Genomic DNA, 17842 nt, shown 5'->3' with positions numbered 1-17842 from the left:
ACTGCTCCTTCCCAGAGCCACCCTTTGTGTCCTCCTGGCTCTGCCATCGTTGAAACTCCGAACAACTCCAATCTCAGCAAACAGCTCCTCCCCCCTCTACCCACTCAGTGTCTGGCTGCTGTAGCATTTCCCAGCTATAAATTCCAGCTGTCTTCAGTCTATTAGTGCTTTTATTCTTCTATTAGCAACTCCTTAATTAAAAACTTGTAGCCAGGAGGGCAATACCAAGCAGGTGGACTGATGGGCTGAGAAGGAGGAAAAAGCCCATAGCCAGTGCTTAGGTGGAGAATTACTGGATTTCAGTCCAAAATTTATTTAGAATTTATTTCAGGATGGATTGCAGCATCATTAGAACACGTGTTAGGGAATTCATCAACTTTCCGGAGGCCAGAGAGAATAAAAATCCCTTTTTTCTTCAGAAAGCAGCAGTTCCTGAGGTCAGTGTTCACAGCCACAGTGGGTGGAAAGTGCTGCCCCTGGAGCAAACTCCATCCAGGGGTGGAAGTCCGTGGTCAGCACTGGAAGTACGAAGGTGAACAGGGGAAAATGGTGGGTTTCTGTATTTAATCAGCTTCAGATAATTTTCAGTTTGATTTTGGTTGGTTTTCTTCAAAAAGAAGAGTGTTGGCTCTTGAAGAGCTGCTGCTTCCAGCTCTCGTCTGGATTTTGTCACTGGGGCTTTGCCTAAAGCACTGTGAGAACATTCCAGCACCTTGGTGTGACCCTCAGGGCTGTGTCTGCTTTAGGAAACCTCAAAGCCATGGATTTCAGCCCGGGGCAGGTGGGGGTCACTCCTAAAGGATTTGGTTCTGGCCCCTTGTGGAATGGGACATTCCACTACACCTGGAATTTGCAGGTACATGAGGATTTTGGGGTGGGTTTTTTTGGGAGTGCAACCCACCTCATGTCCGTGCCGGGGCTGCGGGCGCTCAGAGGCGGCTGTTCCCGAACACCAGGGCGCTGTCCTGGAGCGCTGCTCCGCCCCCGTAGCTGCCCCTTCCCGACTCCACGGCCACCGGACACAGCTCCTGGTTACACCACCTGGATGGAGAGAGGGATGGGCTGTGCCAGTCCTGCCACACGCACGGGGCTGGTGCCAACCTGAGCCGTGCCCAGGTGGGATCCCGCCCATCAGTGCGGGAATGGAGATCGCCCGAGCAGGGAAAAGCCCCGGGGCCGAGAGCAGCCGCTGCTTGTCCCAGCTGTGCCCGTGGGTCTGGCCAAGGCCAGAGCAAAGCCTCTGGCACTGCCCATGGAATCATCCAGAACACTCAGGGTGGACAGGGCTGTGCCTACCTCAGGGCAGCACAGACATCTGTGCGGGAAGCGTCAGGCCGAGCCGCGTGTTCCATTAAAAGAGCTCCTGTGGGGGGTAGGAGGTGTCAGCATTCCCAGGCTCCTGCCAGAACAGCCCAGGGCTCAGGAAAAAAGGATGGTGGTTACTTCTCAGCAGTGCTTGAAGGCTGAGCTGCTTCAGCATAAGAGTGCGGACTGAGCTTTAGAGCTCCACCCTTGACCCAGGTGTGAATCAGGTGTCTATGGCAGAATCCCAGCCCTTTCGTGGTCTGAAACCCACTAGCACAGAAAGGACCTGGAGCTGTGGGAGTGAGTCCAGAGGAGGACACAGAGATGCTCCCAGGGCTGGAGCCCCTCTGGAGCCAGGCTGGGAGAGCTGGGGGTGCTCACCTGGAGAACAGAAGGCTCCAGGGAGAGCTCAGAGCCCCTGCCAGGGCCTAAAGGGGCCCCAGGAGAGCTGGAGAGGGACTGGGGACAAGGGCTGGAGGGACAGGACACAGGGAATGGCTTCCCACTGCCAGAGGGCAGGGATGGATGGGATATTGGGCAGGAATTGTTCCTGTGAGGGTGCTGAGGCCCTGGCACAGGGTGCCCAGAGCAGCTGTGGCTGCCCCTGGATCCCTGGCAGTGTCCAAGGCCAGGCTGGACAGGGCTTGGTGCAGCCTGGGACAGCGGGAGGTGTCCCTGCCATGGCAGGGGTGGAACTGCTGGGCTTTGAGTTCCCTTCCCACCCAGCCCATTCCCTGGCTCTGTGATTGCTGTCGTTGCCCTGCCTGTGTAGATCCGTGCCAGGCTGTAGGAGAAGTCCCTGGCTGCCAGCTCCATGGTCAGCGCCTGCTCTGAGCCCGCGTCTGCCATGAACTGTCGGAGGCTCCCGATGGCTTCCCGTGTCCGCTGCACGGCCGGGGACAGCTCCTCAGTGCCTGAAGCCAGCTCCAGCTTTTTCTGCAGAGAGAACAACCACAGGAAAAATTCCAGTGTATTTGCCTTGTGCCACGGAAGGGGCTGCTGAGACCCTGGGCACACCCAGCTGCTGACAAGAAGCTCAGATCCAGGTGGTGCTGCTGCTACACGTGGAGCAGCCAGGGAAGGGGATGTACCCAAAAGGAAGCTCCCAGCCTTGCCCTGGGGATGGAGAATTCCCTGTGACCGGAGCCAGCATGTTGCTGTTTCCATTCTGGCTTCCCAGCTGCACATGGGGATCAGCTCTTATCCCCAGTTCTCTCCAACTCTATACCTGCATCAGGGTCTAATTCTCCCAGGGTTATATTATTACTTGCACAAATAGGCTCAAGCTGTGTCCAGGCAGGAAAATTCACATTTAAAGGAGCTTTCCTCTGCAAATTGTGTCAGTGGGAAAGGCCCCAGGACAAGAGGAAATGGCTTCAAGCTCCACTGAGAGAGGTTCAAGTTGGGTATTACAGAAAATTTCTTTACTGAAAGGGTGGTCAGGGTGGCACAGCCGCCCAGGGCAGTGCTGGAGTCCCCATCCCTGCAGGGATTTAACAGCCGTGTGGATGTGGCACTTGGGGATATGGGTCAGTGGTGGCCTCGGCAGTGCTGGGGAATGGCTGGACTTGATCCCAGAGGGCTTTTCCAACCTAAAGGATTCTGTGATTCTGATGATGACTGGGCATTTAACTGTGCCAACAGCTTGAGCCAAGCTTCTGTTCTGCCACATCCCGAATCCCTTGTGAAAGCACCAGGGATACTCTGCCGAGAGAGTCTGGAATTGTCCTTTGGGCATGGCCTTCCCACACCGTTCACCTGTGTCTCCTGTTCCTCCCTGTTAGGAGGGATGGGACACTGCCTGTGTTTGGGGCTGGCCCTGCCTCCTGGGCTGTGGTCCCATCTTTCCTCAGTCAACCCCCTCTCTCTGCAGCAGAACCGAGGGATCAGCTTGCAGAGCATCCCCAAGGCTGGATGTGAGCAGCACAGCATGGTGGGAGGTGCTGTTCATTAATTAGCTCCATCAATAACCTGCAGACAAGACTGAAGCCTGTGAGCAGCAGCTACACAGAAGGAATTTCTTATGTTTCTGAGGCTTTCAAGTGCTGAGGTGATCCCGCAGCTCCTCTTGCTGGACCAGAAAATCCAACAGGCCTGGGCTGAGCCCAGGTTTGCTCTGTGTCTTCTGTCTGCTCAGACCCCAAACTTCCACACTTCCCGGTGCTGCTGTTTCGAGCTCCAGGGGCACAAATATCCCCAGCCTGTGCTGGTCAAATACAAGAACAACTCCAGAGCCAACACAAAGCCCATGGAATACTAACAAGGTGTTCTAAAGTAGCTCAGAAGTTGTTGCTAATGAGGATCACAAATCCCAAAGGCATCAATTCCCACGGTTTGGGTGGGAGCCAGCACGGCACCAGCCAAGCACAGGGACAACACGAGCTGCTTGTGGCTGGGACACGGACATGCTGCCACAGCTGGAAGGTTTGAACACCTGGAAATATGGATCAGGCATGTAAAAGCATCATTTACCCTTAAAGGATAAAAAAAGACCTTGTGTTTTCTTTGATCACCAATAATTTACTTTTTTTTATTTTTGTTCCAATTGCACTTATTCCTTTCCTAACCAAAAGCCCTGGATTTCCTGGAAGGTTTTTCCATGCTCTCTCTGCACTTGGGATGGAGAGGCTGGGAGCTGCTCCAGGGCACTGCTTGAGGCAGGAGCAGCTCCTGTTCTCTCCTGGTTGCTCTGCTCCAGGCTCTGGGAGGAGGCACACACAGCATCACCACCCCACCACCCCTTACTGCCCGAAATGATCAGCAAAAATGCTTCAGAGCTCCAATAGTTCTGATTCCCTCTGTTTTCATGGAGGAATTTTAAGATGCTGCTCATTTGTTTGCTCTCACTGGCTCCCAAGCATTGTGGTCAGAGTGGTTTTTACTTACAAGATTAATCATGAGTATCTATAAATACAGTGACAGGAGGAACATCCCAAACAGCACTAAAAGCACAATTTTGTGTCAATGCTTGGAGCAAACACACGGCCCCACATCAATAACCTCGATTTGTTTCCTGCTGCCTGAAAACTGGGGTTGTGGTCTGAAAAGGACCTGAAAACACTGTCACGTGTCTGAGATTGCAGGGCTGATTTACAGCCTGAGTTACAGCCTGAATTACAGCCCTACACAAAAATTCTTGAGGCAAGAGTTGATTCTGAGCCTTGCACAGCACCTGCGGGGCTGATGCTGAGACCCTGTCCTGGGATGTGCCCAAATTTCACCTGAAGTGACTCAAATGTAATAATCAACAAACTGCCCAGGGCTATTTTAGAGGCACTTTTCAGACTGTAATTGAATTTGAAAGTACACCCAGGGCTCTGGCTCAAAATTCCAGCTAATAAAATTTTAGTACAACACGAACTGACTGGCTCTGTGCAGTATCCACCTGAAATTCTCACCGCAGCAGAGCTGGAAGTCAGGATGTGTCCTGGACTAATCCCAAATCATGGGCAGGAGGGGAGGGGGGATTCTGCCCCTCTGCCCTGCCCAGGTGAGACCCCACGTGCAGAGCTGCCTCCAGCCCTGGGGCCCAGCACAGGAGGGACCTGGAGCTGCTGGAGACAGTCCAGAGGAGGACACGGAGATGCTCCAAGGGCTGGAGCCCCTCTGCTCTGGAGCCAGGCTGGGAGAGCTGGGGGTGCTCACCTGGAGAACAGAAGGCTCCAGGGAGAGCTCAGAGCCCCTGCCAGGGCCTAAAGGGGCTCCAGGAGAGCTGGAGAGGGACTGGAGACAAGGGCTGGAGGGACAGGACACAGGGAATGGCTTCCCACTGCCAGAGGGCAGGGATGGATGGGATATTGGGCAGGAATTGTTCCCTGGGAGGGTGCTGAGGCCCTGGCACAGGGTGCCCAGAGCAGCTGTGGCTGCCCCTGGATCCCTGGCAGTGTCCAAGGCCAGGCTGGACATTGGGGCTTGTGGGATAGTGGAAGGTGGCAGGGGTGGGATGAGAGATATTTTTAGGTCTCTCCCAACCCAAACCATTCCACGACCATTCCCTGTCTCTCACGCTCTTCTCTCCAGGATTTCCAGACTCATAACCTCTAGAAAAAGTGGTTTGTCACAAACTCACCTGTGTATTAAAAACCCTAAAAATTCAGCTTCTCATAGTCACACAGGGCAAGAATGGGGAAGCTCTCTATATTTCCCTTTTTCTAAGGATAATTTGAACCTTGTATTTTCTGTGCTCCTGACCACAGCCCCAGCAGCACTGGGCATCTCACCATCAGCAGAGACAACTGACAGAAGATAAAAGCAAAACCTGGAGTTACCCTTCAAATGACCTTCAGAGAACCAAGGGCTGTACAGGTACTAATGCTGCTTTCTGAAAGCCTCTGACAATGGGCACAAGTCCTGCACACTGAGAACCTTGATGGACAAACATAAAATAAATTGTACTTGGTTTGTGTGCATCAATAAAAAGGAAATGGATTGGAGCAGTAAAAACCCCTTTATGATGGGTTAAATTATTTCCTCACTAGACAGGATTGGGAGGGATGTTTCAAAATGAGCCAGACTCACAGACTGAAAGAATTTGGACACCTGGAGCTCAGAAAGATGTTGTTTATCACCTCTGAGTGAAAACCTGATTCTAGTATAGAAGCTCAAGCACGTTCCTGCAGAACTCTGCAGACAGAAATCCCTCCCAGGCTGCCTTTCCAGCACCTTTATGCCCAAGGCATAAAGGAAAAGCTTAAATTGGCCAGGTCTGATGTGTTCTATCCAGAACTGAAGCATCCACAGTGCTGAGCCCGACCCAGCCCCTCTCCCTGGACAGGCAGCAGCCTCAGTGTGACATGGACAGTAAAGGCAATGGCATTACTGGAATCTTGAGACCTTGAAGCCAGCACTCAGCCCCCTCCAGCCTCACCCACAGTGTGATTGATGGGAGCACTGAGGAGCTCGTTAATTAATGAATCTCGGTACTCGTGTTACTGCTCTGCAGGTCCCTGCTCTGCATCACGGCGCTGTGCTCCCTAATGCTTCCCTGATTATCCAGTCGTTGAGCAGCTGGAGGGGCCCTCCCAGCTGCACCAGGGAGCTGCTCCGGGGTGCAGCACAGCACCTTTGTGGGGTGTTTGTTAAAATCAGTGTAAGACTGTGGAGGCTGCTTCTTCCCAAACTCTTTTAGAGCCTACCCACAGCTCCTTTACTTCCCCACCCATTACCTGCACTGTCAGCCTAAGCAGCTGTTTGCCAACAGCTGGATTTGCCCCCAGCAGACGTGCTCAGACTTGCTCCTGAGCAGATCTGGCTTCTTTTTTGGTGGCCAAATTGTTTGAGGTATTTCTCCCTTCCCAAAGTTGTCTGAGAGGATGGCAAGGGGCTCCTCACCCCTGGAGGTCAGAGAGGTGCTGTGTACAGAGCACAGCTGAACTGGGGGGGGGTGACATGGGACACAAGTTGCCAACTGCAGCCACTGTGAGAACTACTCAGGCTCTGGAAATCTCTGTCCGGTCCCCAGTGCTGCAGGAGAGCAATGTCCCAGAGCCTTCCCTTCTCACGGGGTCTGGGTGGGAAGGTGAAGGCTGCACACAACCAAATCCAGCACTCCAGATGCCCAGGATTCCCTTGCCTGTGCCTGGGCTAACGAGATCTGGATTGCTGTGTCTGGATTAATGTCACCTCTGAAACAACACCCTCTGCTCCTGCCTCCCCTTTTGGGATGCACCAAGGCAGGTGGTGCTCCTTCACCTTCATGAAACTCTGAGCTGCTTTGAACTCCCGTCACCTGAGCAGCTTTAAAAGTACAGCCAGAGAACAGCAAATCCAAAGAGGCAGAAATGGAATTCCTTTGGCTCTTTCCATCTTTTCAGGGAATAAAAATAGCAAGTCATAATGCAGTCCTAGTGAGGTTCAATATTCAGCAGTCCTGTGGTGATTTTCCAGTTAAGAAACAAAACCACAAAATTATTTTGGATTCAGGAAGGTGAGTCACGTTAAAATACACTTATTTTGGTACCTGTCTTGAGGAACTCTGACAGTGCCAAGCTCCCCACTGCTGAGCTGAAAGTATCCGCACACAAGGATTCCAGGATGAGCACTGCCTGGATCCTGCTTTTGGAAGAGCTATTTAAGGAGCAGAATTGTAAGACACAATTCCAATTGTTGGAATACTTGTCTAAAGCTTTCAGTCTGGGCCTATTCCCTGCCAGTCTCAGCCAGGAGCACAAAGCCCAAAGAAGGCTCTGCCAAGGTGTGTGAATCAGGCTGAGCAGGGCTGCAGCTGTGGGCTCACCTGCACTGTGGACAGGAACACAGCCATCACCTGCCCTTGGCTCTTGGCGAGGGACCGCAGCACATCCAGGGACAGGATATTTGTTGTTCCCTCCCATATGGACAGCACCTGTGGGAAAGAGGAGACTGTGGAAGAGCAGGAGGGAGCCTTTGCAGCAAAGAAGGGGAGTGTGAGGGAAGAAAGACACAGGGCAGAAGTAAGGGATACCAAGGATATCTGCAGGGATGTCTTGTCTCACAACAAGTGGAAGGGAGCAGTGGAGCCCAGTTCCATTGCTGAGCTAGGGAACAGCCTCAGCACCAGGAACACATCCTGTCCTTCCCTGGGGGAGACTGGGCTCAGCAGGAAGGCAATGAGGGAAGAGCTGCCACACGTGGAGTGACCCTGGGAGGGCTATGTTCTCTCCTGAGTGTCCCTCTAGCAGTGAACCAGAGTGCTGTGCAGGGGACTTGGTGACACACAGGACCTTCTCCTGCCACCCTCTTACCAGAGTATCCCGGAGTATGACTGGCAAGCCTGTGTCCTCCATGTAACCTTGGCCCCCAAAACTCTCCATCGCCTCAACAGCCACAGCAGAAGCCTGAAAAATGCAGAGAGCTGGCATGATCCACAGTGCCTGAGGGGAAAATCCAACCTCCCACACCACACAGCAGCTGCTGCTGGGATGGGCTGACTGGGTCCTGCTCATCTCCTGAGGCAGGTTGGTCACTACCTGCAGGAGGAACAGATGAGAATGAAGCCTGAGTGACACTGAGAGGGGACCTGCAGGAGCAGCAGCCTCCAGAGCGGGAACTGCTGCAGGTCCTGCAGGTATCCCCTGCTCTCACTGCTGTGTCACTCCTCTTCCCAGCTCTGTGGCTGCCAACATTCCACACTCTGGGCTAATCAATCTGTTTCATACCTGCTTCCCTGTGTACAGTTTGGCCACTGGGATGAGCAGCCTCAGCAGCAGCTGCTCCTGCTCACTCGCCAGGTTGGTTTCAGCCAGGCCCAGCAGGCGAACGATCTCCATAAGCAGCAGAAATGCCCCTCTCACCTGCACCTGTGAGCAGAGGACAGGGGAGCTCACTGGCAGGGATCTTGGACTCTGCTGACTCCAGGACTCCATGCATGAGATTGGCTCCAGGGAAAAATGCCACCTCTGCCCGCTCAGACCCACAGAGACCTCTGAGCAGCCAAGGCACAAAGTATGGAATATTAAAGGCTCTCTGCCACTCTTGGACATTGTGATGCAGTAAAGGGGCAATGCCTTTCATCAGACCTGCCTGAGCCTTAACAAAGCTCCTAAAAGGCATCCAGGCCCCAAATCCACATCCTTTCAAAAGGGGAGGGATGTGAGATGATGGTCAACCTCTGAGCACCAGGAGCTGCAAAGTCTGTGACAGATCCTGAGCAGCTTACTTCCCTTGCAAGTTTTGATTTGGGAAGCATCAGGGTATGGAGCTCTCTGTTGTGGGATCTTGCCTTCCTTTCAGAGGGGGAGTTTTGGCCACAGGCAATGAGATGCTGGAGCCTGAAGTCATGTTTGACAGATGTTGATCACCTTCCCCCACCTTGCAAGAGAAGTTTTAAATACTGTTTACAGCCCATCTCCTGGTCAGGAGCTCCCAGGGAAGTTGAATGAGTCCATACCAGTCTTAGACAAGAGTCAAGCGACTGAGGAGTCAGCCCTGGATTCTGAGGCAAACACCCAACTTCAGAGGTCATGGCTTATCATAGTAAGGGTACTCCTTTCTCTCAGGGAAACTCCCAGGTAATTGTTTAGGATAACCTGAAGTCTAGCAGAGGAGTTAGGTCTGTAATCAGATCAAATCCCACTAGAGTATAACAATTCCCTTGCTGCATCCACCTTGCTGTAGCAGGAATAGCTTCCTAAATCTGAGTGCAGGCAGGCTGACTCTGCTCACTAACAGCACACGATCTCTGCCCTCTTTCCTTCCCAACAGGTCCATCCTGGCTCCCAAAAGCCTCACCTCCAGCCGGGCTATTGTCTGCATGTGCAGAGGATGGTCCTTGAGGAGCTTCCCAAAGGCCACGCGCTTGCGGGCGTAGTTCCTGCTCAGGCTGACCATCCTGGAGGGAACGCACACAGGGAACAGATACACCAGCAACCTTCCACTTCTGAGCATTCCCTGCCAGTCCCCTCCACCACGAGAACCCTGCTCAGCTGTACCACACCTGTGCAGGTCACCCACCCACAGGCCACCCTCCTCCTGCACTGCTGGCTCCAGGCCTGTCCCACAAAGGGGACACTCGGCTGCAACGCTGGTCACTGCAAAGTCCCCTTGTCCTGACCAGCTGCTCCTTCAGCCCTGGGGGCATCCATGCTGCCTTCACCTTCTCATGTTAGCCACTGCACCAATGACGTTGTGAATCCGAGTGATGTTCAGCATGTTGGAGATGGCGGCCACTCCACGACCCTCTGCAGAGATCTGCAAGGAACGACAGCTGCCGTGAGCCTTTCACACGCCTGGGATAGGGATGGACATGGGAATGAAAATGGTGTCAACAGACACGTGGACACGGGCTGTCCACTCTGTCCCTGTCTGCCCTCAAGCACTCAGAGACTTGCTTGCTTTAAAATACATTTGTCTCATTTTAGCCAAGTCAGTGGTGTGATGTGGCTGCCCCATCCTTCAAAGTGTCCCAGACCAGGTTAGATGGGACTTGGAGCAACCGTGTCTGGTGGAAGGTGCCCCTGCCCATGGCAAGGGGTGGAATGAAATGAGTTTTAAGGTCCCTTCCAACCCAGCCCAACCTATCCTGGGATTCTGTTTCTATGACCATGGCTATTGGAGATCGTGTCAGTATGATCAGTTCTGGTCCCTGCTGCTTGTTCCTACCTGCGCATTACACAAACTGTCTCTCAGCTGCCTCGGGAACCAGGATTAGAGAAATGCCCAGACTAAAATAACTTTTTTTTTTGTCTTCTCTCATATCTTTTCCTGAACTCTTCTCAGCTCTGCCCCACACAGAGCCCCACCAGTGAATTGTTCTGTGATGTCGATGGCCAAGCCACAGAGGTGGAAGAGAGGAACTTTTTCAGTTTGGATCTCTGCTGAAAGCCCCAGGAGTGTCATGCCAGGGCAGCCCAGTCCCCAGGGCGGGGGAACTCTTACACACCAGCTCTGCTCTGGCTCCTTGCAGCCACAGCTCTGCTGTTGCCATCTGCCTCGTGCCCAGCTTGTCCTTCAGCCTTTGCACCTGGATGCTGTTCAGGTTCCCCTCCTCGTCCCGAACCCTCAGAAAGAACAGGGACAGGCCTCTGGAGCCCTGGGTACACTGCAAGGCACACAGAGAGGATTATGCAACAAGGAAAAAAAGAATGCCCCTGCTCCTTCCCCTGGTTCCCTATCCAACAGAACTGCTTTACCTGTCCTTCAGCATCTGCTATCCTGGCCAGGGTTAATGCCATGTCAGAATCAGCTGCTGATGTGAACCACTTAAATCCATACAGACGATAGGTGCCATCTGGCTGCTTCCTGGCCACAGTCTCAGTGCCATTTGCTGAAAAAGAGGAGAAAATTTCCTGGTCTTATGGGAACTTCTGTGTCAATCAATGCTGATTTTACAGTGTAAGCAGCAGCTCCTTTAAGGCACTTCTTGCTATGAAGAAGGAGCATGGGTTAGCTGTTAATCTCTTTCATTGACCCTCGATAACAAATGCAGTGTGTATAATCCAGTGCCTCCAGTTCTTTAGGGGTTACCACAGCCAAGAACACAAAGGGCTCTGTGTGCACAAGTGCACAGAGATTGGGTCTTTTGTAAGTTAAAAAGCAGACCCGTGCAGAGGATTTGGATGACTAGTGCTGAAGTCCTAAACCAACTCCCTGGCTTTTTAGGTTCCCCACACCCTTCGTGTTCAGTTCTCACTGCCACATCTGCTCCCACCCCAGAGCACGTACCAACATCGGAGCCACCCCTTCGCTCGGTCATCCACTGGCCAGAGGTCCAGAACTTCTTGGGGTCACGGGATGTCAGACGGTCAAAAGCATTTTTCAGAGAGCCAGGAATACCCAGTGACTGTTTGAGGGGAGGGAAAATAAACTGAGATGATCATAACACAATAGTTGACATTATACAGTTGCCTTTACTGGTGTGTTCAGGGCTCAGACAGTCCAGCCTGGAAGGCAGGTGGGTGTCCTGCACTGCAGAGCATCTGCAGGTGCTGCTGAGAGCCTGTGAGCAGCCCAGCTCCCACCAGCTGCTGCAGCACTGTGCAGACACAGAAGGTGAAGACCTGTGTTACAACACGGAGTGTTGAGCATCCCTATCCCTTTGGATTTCTGGAGAGAGATGTCTCAAACAGTCCATGTGCCAGGTTCATGTACACTGGATGTCACCAGCACCCAGAGAGCTGCAGGGAAGAGGGAACTGATTTGGGCTGCTTTAAGTTTTGGTGAATTAAAATGCCCAGTTAGCTACCTAAGGGATATTTTCCTCTGAATCCTATGTAGCCACTGAGACAATGCAAAGGGGGTCACTAAGATGCAGAGCCAAACATTCCAGCTGGTAAGGTCTTGGTGGTTTGGTGAATTTACATCAGGTATGGATCTGAGCTATTATATCTAACTGCCACTCCACACAAAAATGGGAAAACAAATGATCTTGTAGTAAAAACTTATCATAAGATCATAGAAATACAGAATGGTTTGGGTTGCAAGGAGTCTTAAAGCTCATCCAGTCCCACCCCCTGCCATGGGCAGAGACACCTTCTACTTTACCAGGTTGCTCCAAGCCCTGTCCAACCTGGCTTTGGACACTTCCACTTGGGACACCTTTCCAGCTACCTGCAGTGCCACAGGTGCCACATGCAGCAAAGGCCTTATTGAACACAGTGCTGTCAGTGAATATAAAAGCTGGTGTGGGCACACAGGCTTTGTCCATAATGAAGAAAGACAGTGGGAGACAGAGCTGAGTCACAGAGCAAGGAAGGGCCATGCCTAGAACCAGATGGATCAGTGCTCCTCCATCCTTGGCCAGTGCTCCTGCCTCTAATCAGAAGTGCCAGGACATGGGCTGTGCCCTCAGGGACCAGCCAAGATCATACCTCAATGACTTTAGCTGCCCCATCAGTCATGGCCAGTGGACAGCTGAAACCTCCAGAGGAGCTTGAGAACAAGTACAGTTTGACAGCCTGGTACAGGCGGCTGGGAGAGGGAGAGACAGAGGGAAAACAGACGGGTTACACAGCAGTGCAACACCTGGAGGATAAAATATCTCAACTGGGAAGAGAGGAAAAATTACAGCCAGAACAGGTGAGGATCAGACCACTCATTTCTGAGAAGGCAAAAACTGTTCCAGCCAGGAAGACGGAAGAGGAGCAGCAGAGTTCCTCAGTCCCAGTGGGACAGCCAGCATCAGGCCAGCTTGTGCAGTTTTTAACAATAAGACATGTGGGTCTGTCTCCATGGTCTGGAATACAAAAAACCTGGAAATGAAATCCCACATCTTTAGCTGCATTACAACTAACACACACAAAGCTGGAGTGGTGCAGGGAACTGCCAGGCCCCACATTTAGGAAGGTGACATCAAAGAATATTATGATCAAGTGTGGGCCATTAGTTATGGCTTATCATTGGTGAGATGGAACATTGCAGTGGACAGACAGAGCTGCTGGGGACAGCAGGAGGTGTGCTGGTGTCCGTGCAGCATCTGCTAGTGGTTACACAACCAGCTCAGTCCTGCAAAATGCTGAATAAACCTTCCTAAGAGTAATCAGGAAGGTACTGAGTCATTCCCAATTTCCCCTAGTTACCTCCAGTTGGAGTATCTTTTCTCATAGGCCTCAGCAATCAGCCCTTCTTCGGCTGAAATCTCCTTCATCCTCCTCCATGCCGAGCAGGTGTGGATATGATCCACACGCTGCCCCCAGGCATCATACTGCCGGAACACGGGGGGGTTCTGCTCACATTCCCAGCTCAGAGGTTGGATCTTGGTCAGCAGGCGGTTTCCAAACCTCTCCAGGTCCCGATGCACCTCCTCCAGGACCTGTGGAGCAACAATGAGAACCCTTCAGCGCACCCCAGCCTCAGTCCCATCTGGAAGGGCAGGGGACTGACCATGTTGTCCCGCAGTGCCAGTGGTCTCTTGTCACTTGGCCCTTCCATGCATTCCACAACACACCACGACAGCTCCCTCAGCCTCCGCTGGCACAGCTGTGCTCCACTGTCACTTTTTCTCTTTTTTCCCTCAAAATCATTTTTTCAAGTTACTTCTGGCAGCGTGTCTGGATTTCACAAAAGACAGAAGCACTTTAGTGTCAAGGCTGAGAATGACACAGATGCACACGAGCAGGGGGGTTGGATGAGACGGTCTCCAGAGGTCCCTCAGCCACTCCGTGATTTACTGCTGGAGAAGAATGCCAGGGGAAGGGCTGCCAAAAACGGAATGCCTTCATCTGTACAGGAAACTTCCACTGGGCTCAGCAGTCAGCAGCTACCTGCCTGTCAGATCAGAAAAGGAGGGATGGAGCAGTCTTTTCAGCTTCAGCCTGGCATACATGTCTAAATTCAAATTCCCACCCTGCCCCCAGCTTCCTGAAGAATTAATGTGCCCTCATTTCTACTGGGCTTGGCTCACCTGGATGGATATGTCTGTAGTTAATGGAGGGAAACCAGCACTCACAGAGGAGTGATTCATTCCAGTCCCCTCAGATCCCTATTTCAGGGTGACAGGAATTGCCTTTTGCAAGTTCTCTTCCACATCTATGAGCAAAGCCAAATTAAGTTACCCAGATTTAAATAACCAGAATATTAGATGATTAAAATCAGGCAAGGAGGACCCAACCTCCAGCCATGCTGGACCTCATTGGCCTAAACACATCCAAGACTGTGTTGAGGGTCAAAGAAGCACCTGATTTGCTTTCATGAGAGGAATATTCTTTGCTGTTCTCTTTGCCTCTCAAGAGATGCTCATTCCCTTCTCAATAATGAAGGAGGTGAATGCCATAATTGCTGCACCCAAAATTGTGCAGTTATAAACCCCAATAATTTCCTGTTGATGAAATACAAAGATGGCTTTTTCCTTTCCCTGCCTGTCCCTGTATTGACCTTCCATTAATCTACATCCTGTGTGATTCCATCCTACACCCTCTGCCATTCCACATGTGTGATGAGGATCAAACACACATTGTCCAGGTGCCACTCTGGAAGTCTCCATCCTCAGACCAGCCAGTTTTCCTTCAGCTGAACAGCGTCAGGATGATAAAAATCACAAAACAAGCCAAAACCATGCACGAGAGCCTGCCAGCTGCTCCAGCTCAATGCCACACCCATATTTGCCATGGGCGTGCGCCTCCAATCTTTATCACGGCTTGACAACAATTTGAAGGTTGTTTTAGAGGCGTAACCCAGGAATCCAAAGTTCATGGCCTTTGCTGAAGCACAAGAATCTTTGAACTGTTGACCTGGTGGGCTTTTGCGGTCAGGAGAACACAAGTCTAGCGAGTAGATCTCTTGGTCTGAGTTCATAAAAGGAACTCGTACAACAATTCCTTCACCATCATCCATATTTCCTAAAACTCCCTAACTGTTCAATCCTTGACCACACACAGTCTGAAAAACCACTGAATTACCCAAAAAATGTGATTATTTCCACAGTGAAAGAACAAAACCAAAACTCCTACACTTGTGACTGCTGAATGTCACACACAGAAGCCTCGGTGCTCCAACGAATGGCCACTGGGATGTGGAGAGGAAAAATTCATTTGGATCAGGTCTGAGGCTTCTGGGTGGTCTCACTCACCCTAATCTGTCCTTTGATATCCCAAGCATGAAGATACAGGAACTGTGCAAATCAATGCACATTAGGAGTCCAAATAGATATCCTTTATATTAAAGGATGTATTTTCAGGGGAGCAAAGTTTGTTCACAGATCACAAAGATCCCTGTTCACAACAACACCCAGAAAAAGCGGGTGCTTAATTCTGTCTTCTCCTTAAATCACCTTCGAACAGAGAAAGAAAATTTTTGTGCCATTTCAAGAAAATTTCTGTGTTTGACATGGAATAGCACAACAGGAATCAGCCTCCAGCTTCGGTGGGACACCCAAAGCATCAGGGGTTGCTGCTGTCCTGGAGGGGAAGGTGTTCCCATGGAGAGCACGCTCTCAGTGCTGCAGGCAGCAGCGCGGGCTCTCCTTTCCAGCAGTGAGGCAACACTGCCCCGCTGGGACCGAGTGTAGAAACGAAAGGGAGATGCTGCTCCTGGTTCTCTGGGAGATTATGGAGCTGCTCTTCTCAGTTTGGGGAAAGAGGGGAATCAGCCTTGTTGTACTGATCCTTTTATTGTCTGGGAGACCTGAATCATGCTTCTTCTGAAGGTGCAGATTAGGAGCAGGATCTTCATGGTTACCCAAAGGCATCCTCCTTTCCTGTCTTCTCTTCTGCTAAGAAGGCCACAGTGGTGCCCAGGGAGGCCCCACTCCTCTCTTTTGGGATGCCTGTGACAAGCTCCCAGCACTGGCACCCTGCCCACGCTCTGTCTGCCAGGCCTCACACACCTGGAGAGCAAGCACGGGAAGTGGGAGCCTCCCTGAAAGCCAGGTCCCCTCTTGTCTGCTCTCTTTGCTCATCTGGTGGCTTTAGAAGTCACGGCATTGGGTCCGCTGGAATAAATCATGGAAAGGGGTCACACTCTGCTCCATGAAAACTGTTCCTTGAAAAGTGGGAAGCACTTGTGGCCCTTGGGGTGATGGCAGAGGCTCGCCAGAGAGGTGAGCCACTTCCTCCCAGAGGTTCCAGTAGGACTGGAGCTCACAGCACAGCTATCCAGAGCTTGGGGCCTCACCCACCCCCCAACACCTGAAATCCACACAGAGCCTTTCCTGGCGGAAAAATGAACCCAGAAATGCCACCAACCTGTGCTGAGAACAAGCAAGCCCCAAGAGGCCTTTCACCCTCTTGAGTACTCAGCTGAGAACAGGCCCAATCCTTAGGAATTTTCCTTAAAACCTGTCTTTCCCCAGGAAGAGAGGTGGAAGAACAAAGCAGAGTTTGGAAGCACCTTAGTTTGATTCCTCTCTCAGAAATTCCTTTCCCCACATGACCAGACAACAAATGCCCATGCTAACAACCCCAAAGCAGCATTGCAACACCCAGCCCAGTCCCAGGAGCCCACTGAGCCACTAGCTGTGTGTGTCTTGGCAGTGTTTATCACCCCTGCCCTCAAACACAACAAGTTTTAAGGAATGCTAATAAATTCCCTCCAGTTGAACGCTCAAAGGCACAAAAAGGCTCAGACAATCATTCGATTCAGTCTGAAGCAGCGACTCAGCAGAGTCATGGTGGGTACACACAGAAACACAAACAGACCTTGGGAGGAAGGTGTGTTTTCAAGTAACTCCGAAGCAAAGTGTCTTCCAAGTACTGGTTCCCAGTCTCAGGCTGCTCTTGGAAGAGGGCCTCTGTTTCTCTCCTTGCAAGGTGCGTTTCCAGATCTTCTAACACTGGTTTGTCCTTCATGCCGACCTGTTGCTGCTGCCCCACGCTCATCTTGATTCCTTTAACACTCAGCATTTGGCACCTGTCCCAAGGCAGAAAGTGACCTGATTGCCACGGCTTGCAGGTGGCACTGGACCTCCACCAGGGCAAGCGACAGGCAAACATGATCTAGCAAAGCCCTGGGGGTCACGCCTATACCTGCAGACGCCTCCTCGCCCAACAGCAGCACCAGTCCTGGTTTGTTTGAGTGTTGTCAAGTTACTCTTGAAAAATCAGCGAGGTCGTCTCTCCTCCCTCAGGGAGGAGCTTTCCAGCAGCTGTTGTTAACTGAACTAGGGAAAAGGTCTTTGGAAAGAGATCAGAAAACAGCCTGGAAAAACACAAGTTTTAAACACTATAAACACTGTGTTCTCCCCTATCAGCTGGGCAAATCATTGTAACTGGACAGACTGGCATTTCCACAGCTGGGGAAACTGGGAAGGGAGGGGTGCGCTGTTACCAGCATCCCCCTGAATTGCTTGGAGTAGAGATGAAAAGGAAAAAATACGTTTCCTTATCTGAAGGGTAAAAAATTGCTGGCAGATGGGAAGAATTAGTTTAGGCAGATTATTCTGTAAATAAGATATTAGTGAAATAGAGAACCCATCCTCCTTGCCTAGGTTATGACACTCGCTCCAAAGTACTCACTCAGCTCCTTGAGAAGTCCCTAATGCCTTTGTGTTGGGGTGATACCAAATCTCCCTTTCCCTAGAAAAGTACCAGAGTATTCTAAGAACGTGGATTTGAGTAACTTAAAACTGCACCTCCTTTGGGGTTATATGCTGCTAAAAAACCCCAGTATTTTACTATAAAGTGATTTT

At 51.5% G+C, this 17842-nt stretch overlaps 1 protein-coding gene across 2 annotated transcripts; it reads right to left on the bottom strand.

The window, feature by feature from the left end:
• Positions 1-297: 297 nt before the first annotated feature.
• LOC136298874 (acyl-CoA dehydrogenase family member 11-like) lies at positions 298-17751 on the bottom strand. Of its 2 annotated transcripts, XM_066199957.1 has the most exons (16): positions 17181-17749; positions 16854-17064; positions 13299-13531; positions 12591-12690; positions 11446-11563; positions 10914-11047; positions 10664-10822; positions 9878-9972; positions 9514-9613; positions 8442-8582; positions 8028-8120; positions 7541-7648; positions 2070-2241; positions 1297-1363; positions 902-1041; positions 298-518 (listed from the first exon to the last, which is right to left on the bottom strand). In XM_066199957.1, the coding sequence occupies exons 2-15, from the start codon at positions 17055-17057 to the stop codon at positions 930-932; spliced, it is 1836 nt and encodes a 611-aa protein (XP_066056054.1). In that variant the 5' UTR covers positions 17058-17064; positions 17181-17749; the 3' UTR covers positions 298-518; positions 902-929. The 2 variants fall into 2 exon arrangements, with proteins under 2 accessions (XP_066056054.1, XP_066056053.1); XM_066199956.1 differs by having other exon boundaries at positions 16854-17751.
• Between the last annotated feature and the right edge of the window lie 91 nt (positions 17752-17842).

The sequence above is a fragment of the Chamaea fasciata genome, unplaced genomic scaffold, assembly GCF_029207755.1.
Source record: "Chamaea fasciata isolate MVZ Bird 193981 ecotype frontalis unplaced genomic scaffold, bChaFas1.0.hap1 SCAF_18, whole genome shotgun sequence".
NCBI lineage: Eukaryota > Metazoa > Chordata > Aves > Passeriformes > Sylviidae > Chamaea > Chamaea fasciata.
This window is presented reverse-complemented; position numbering and strand designations above follow the sequence as displayed.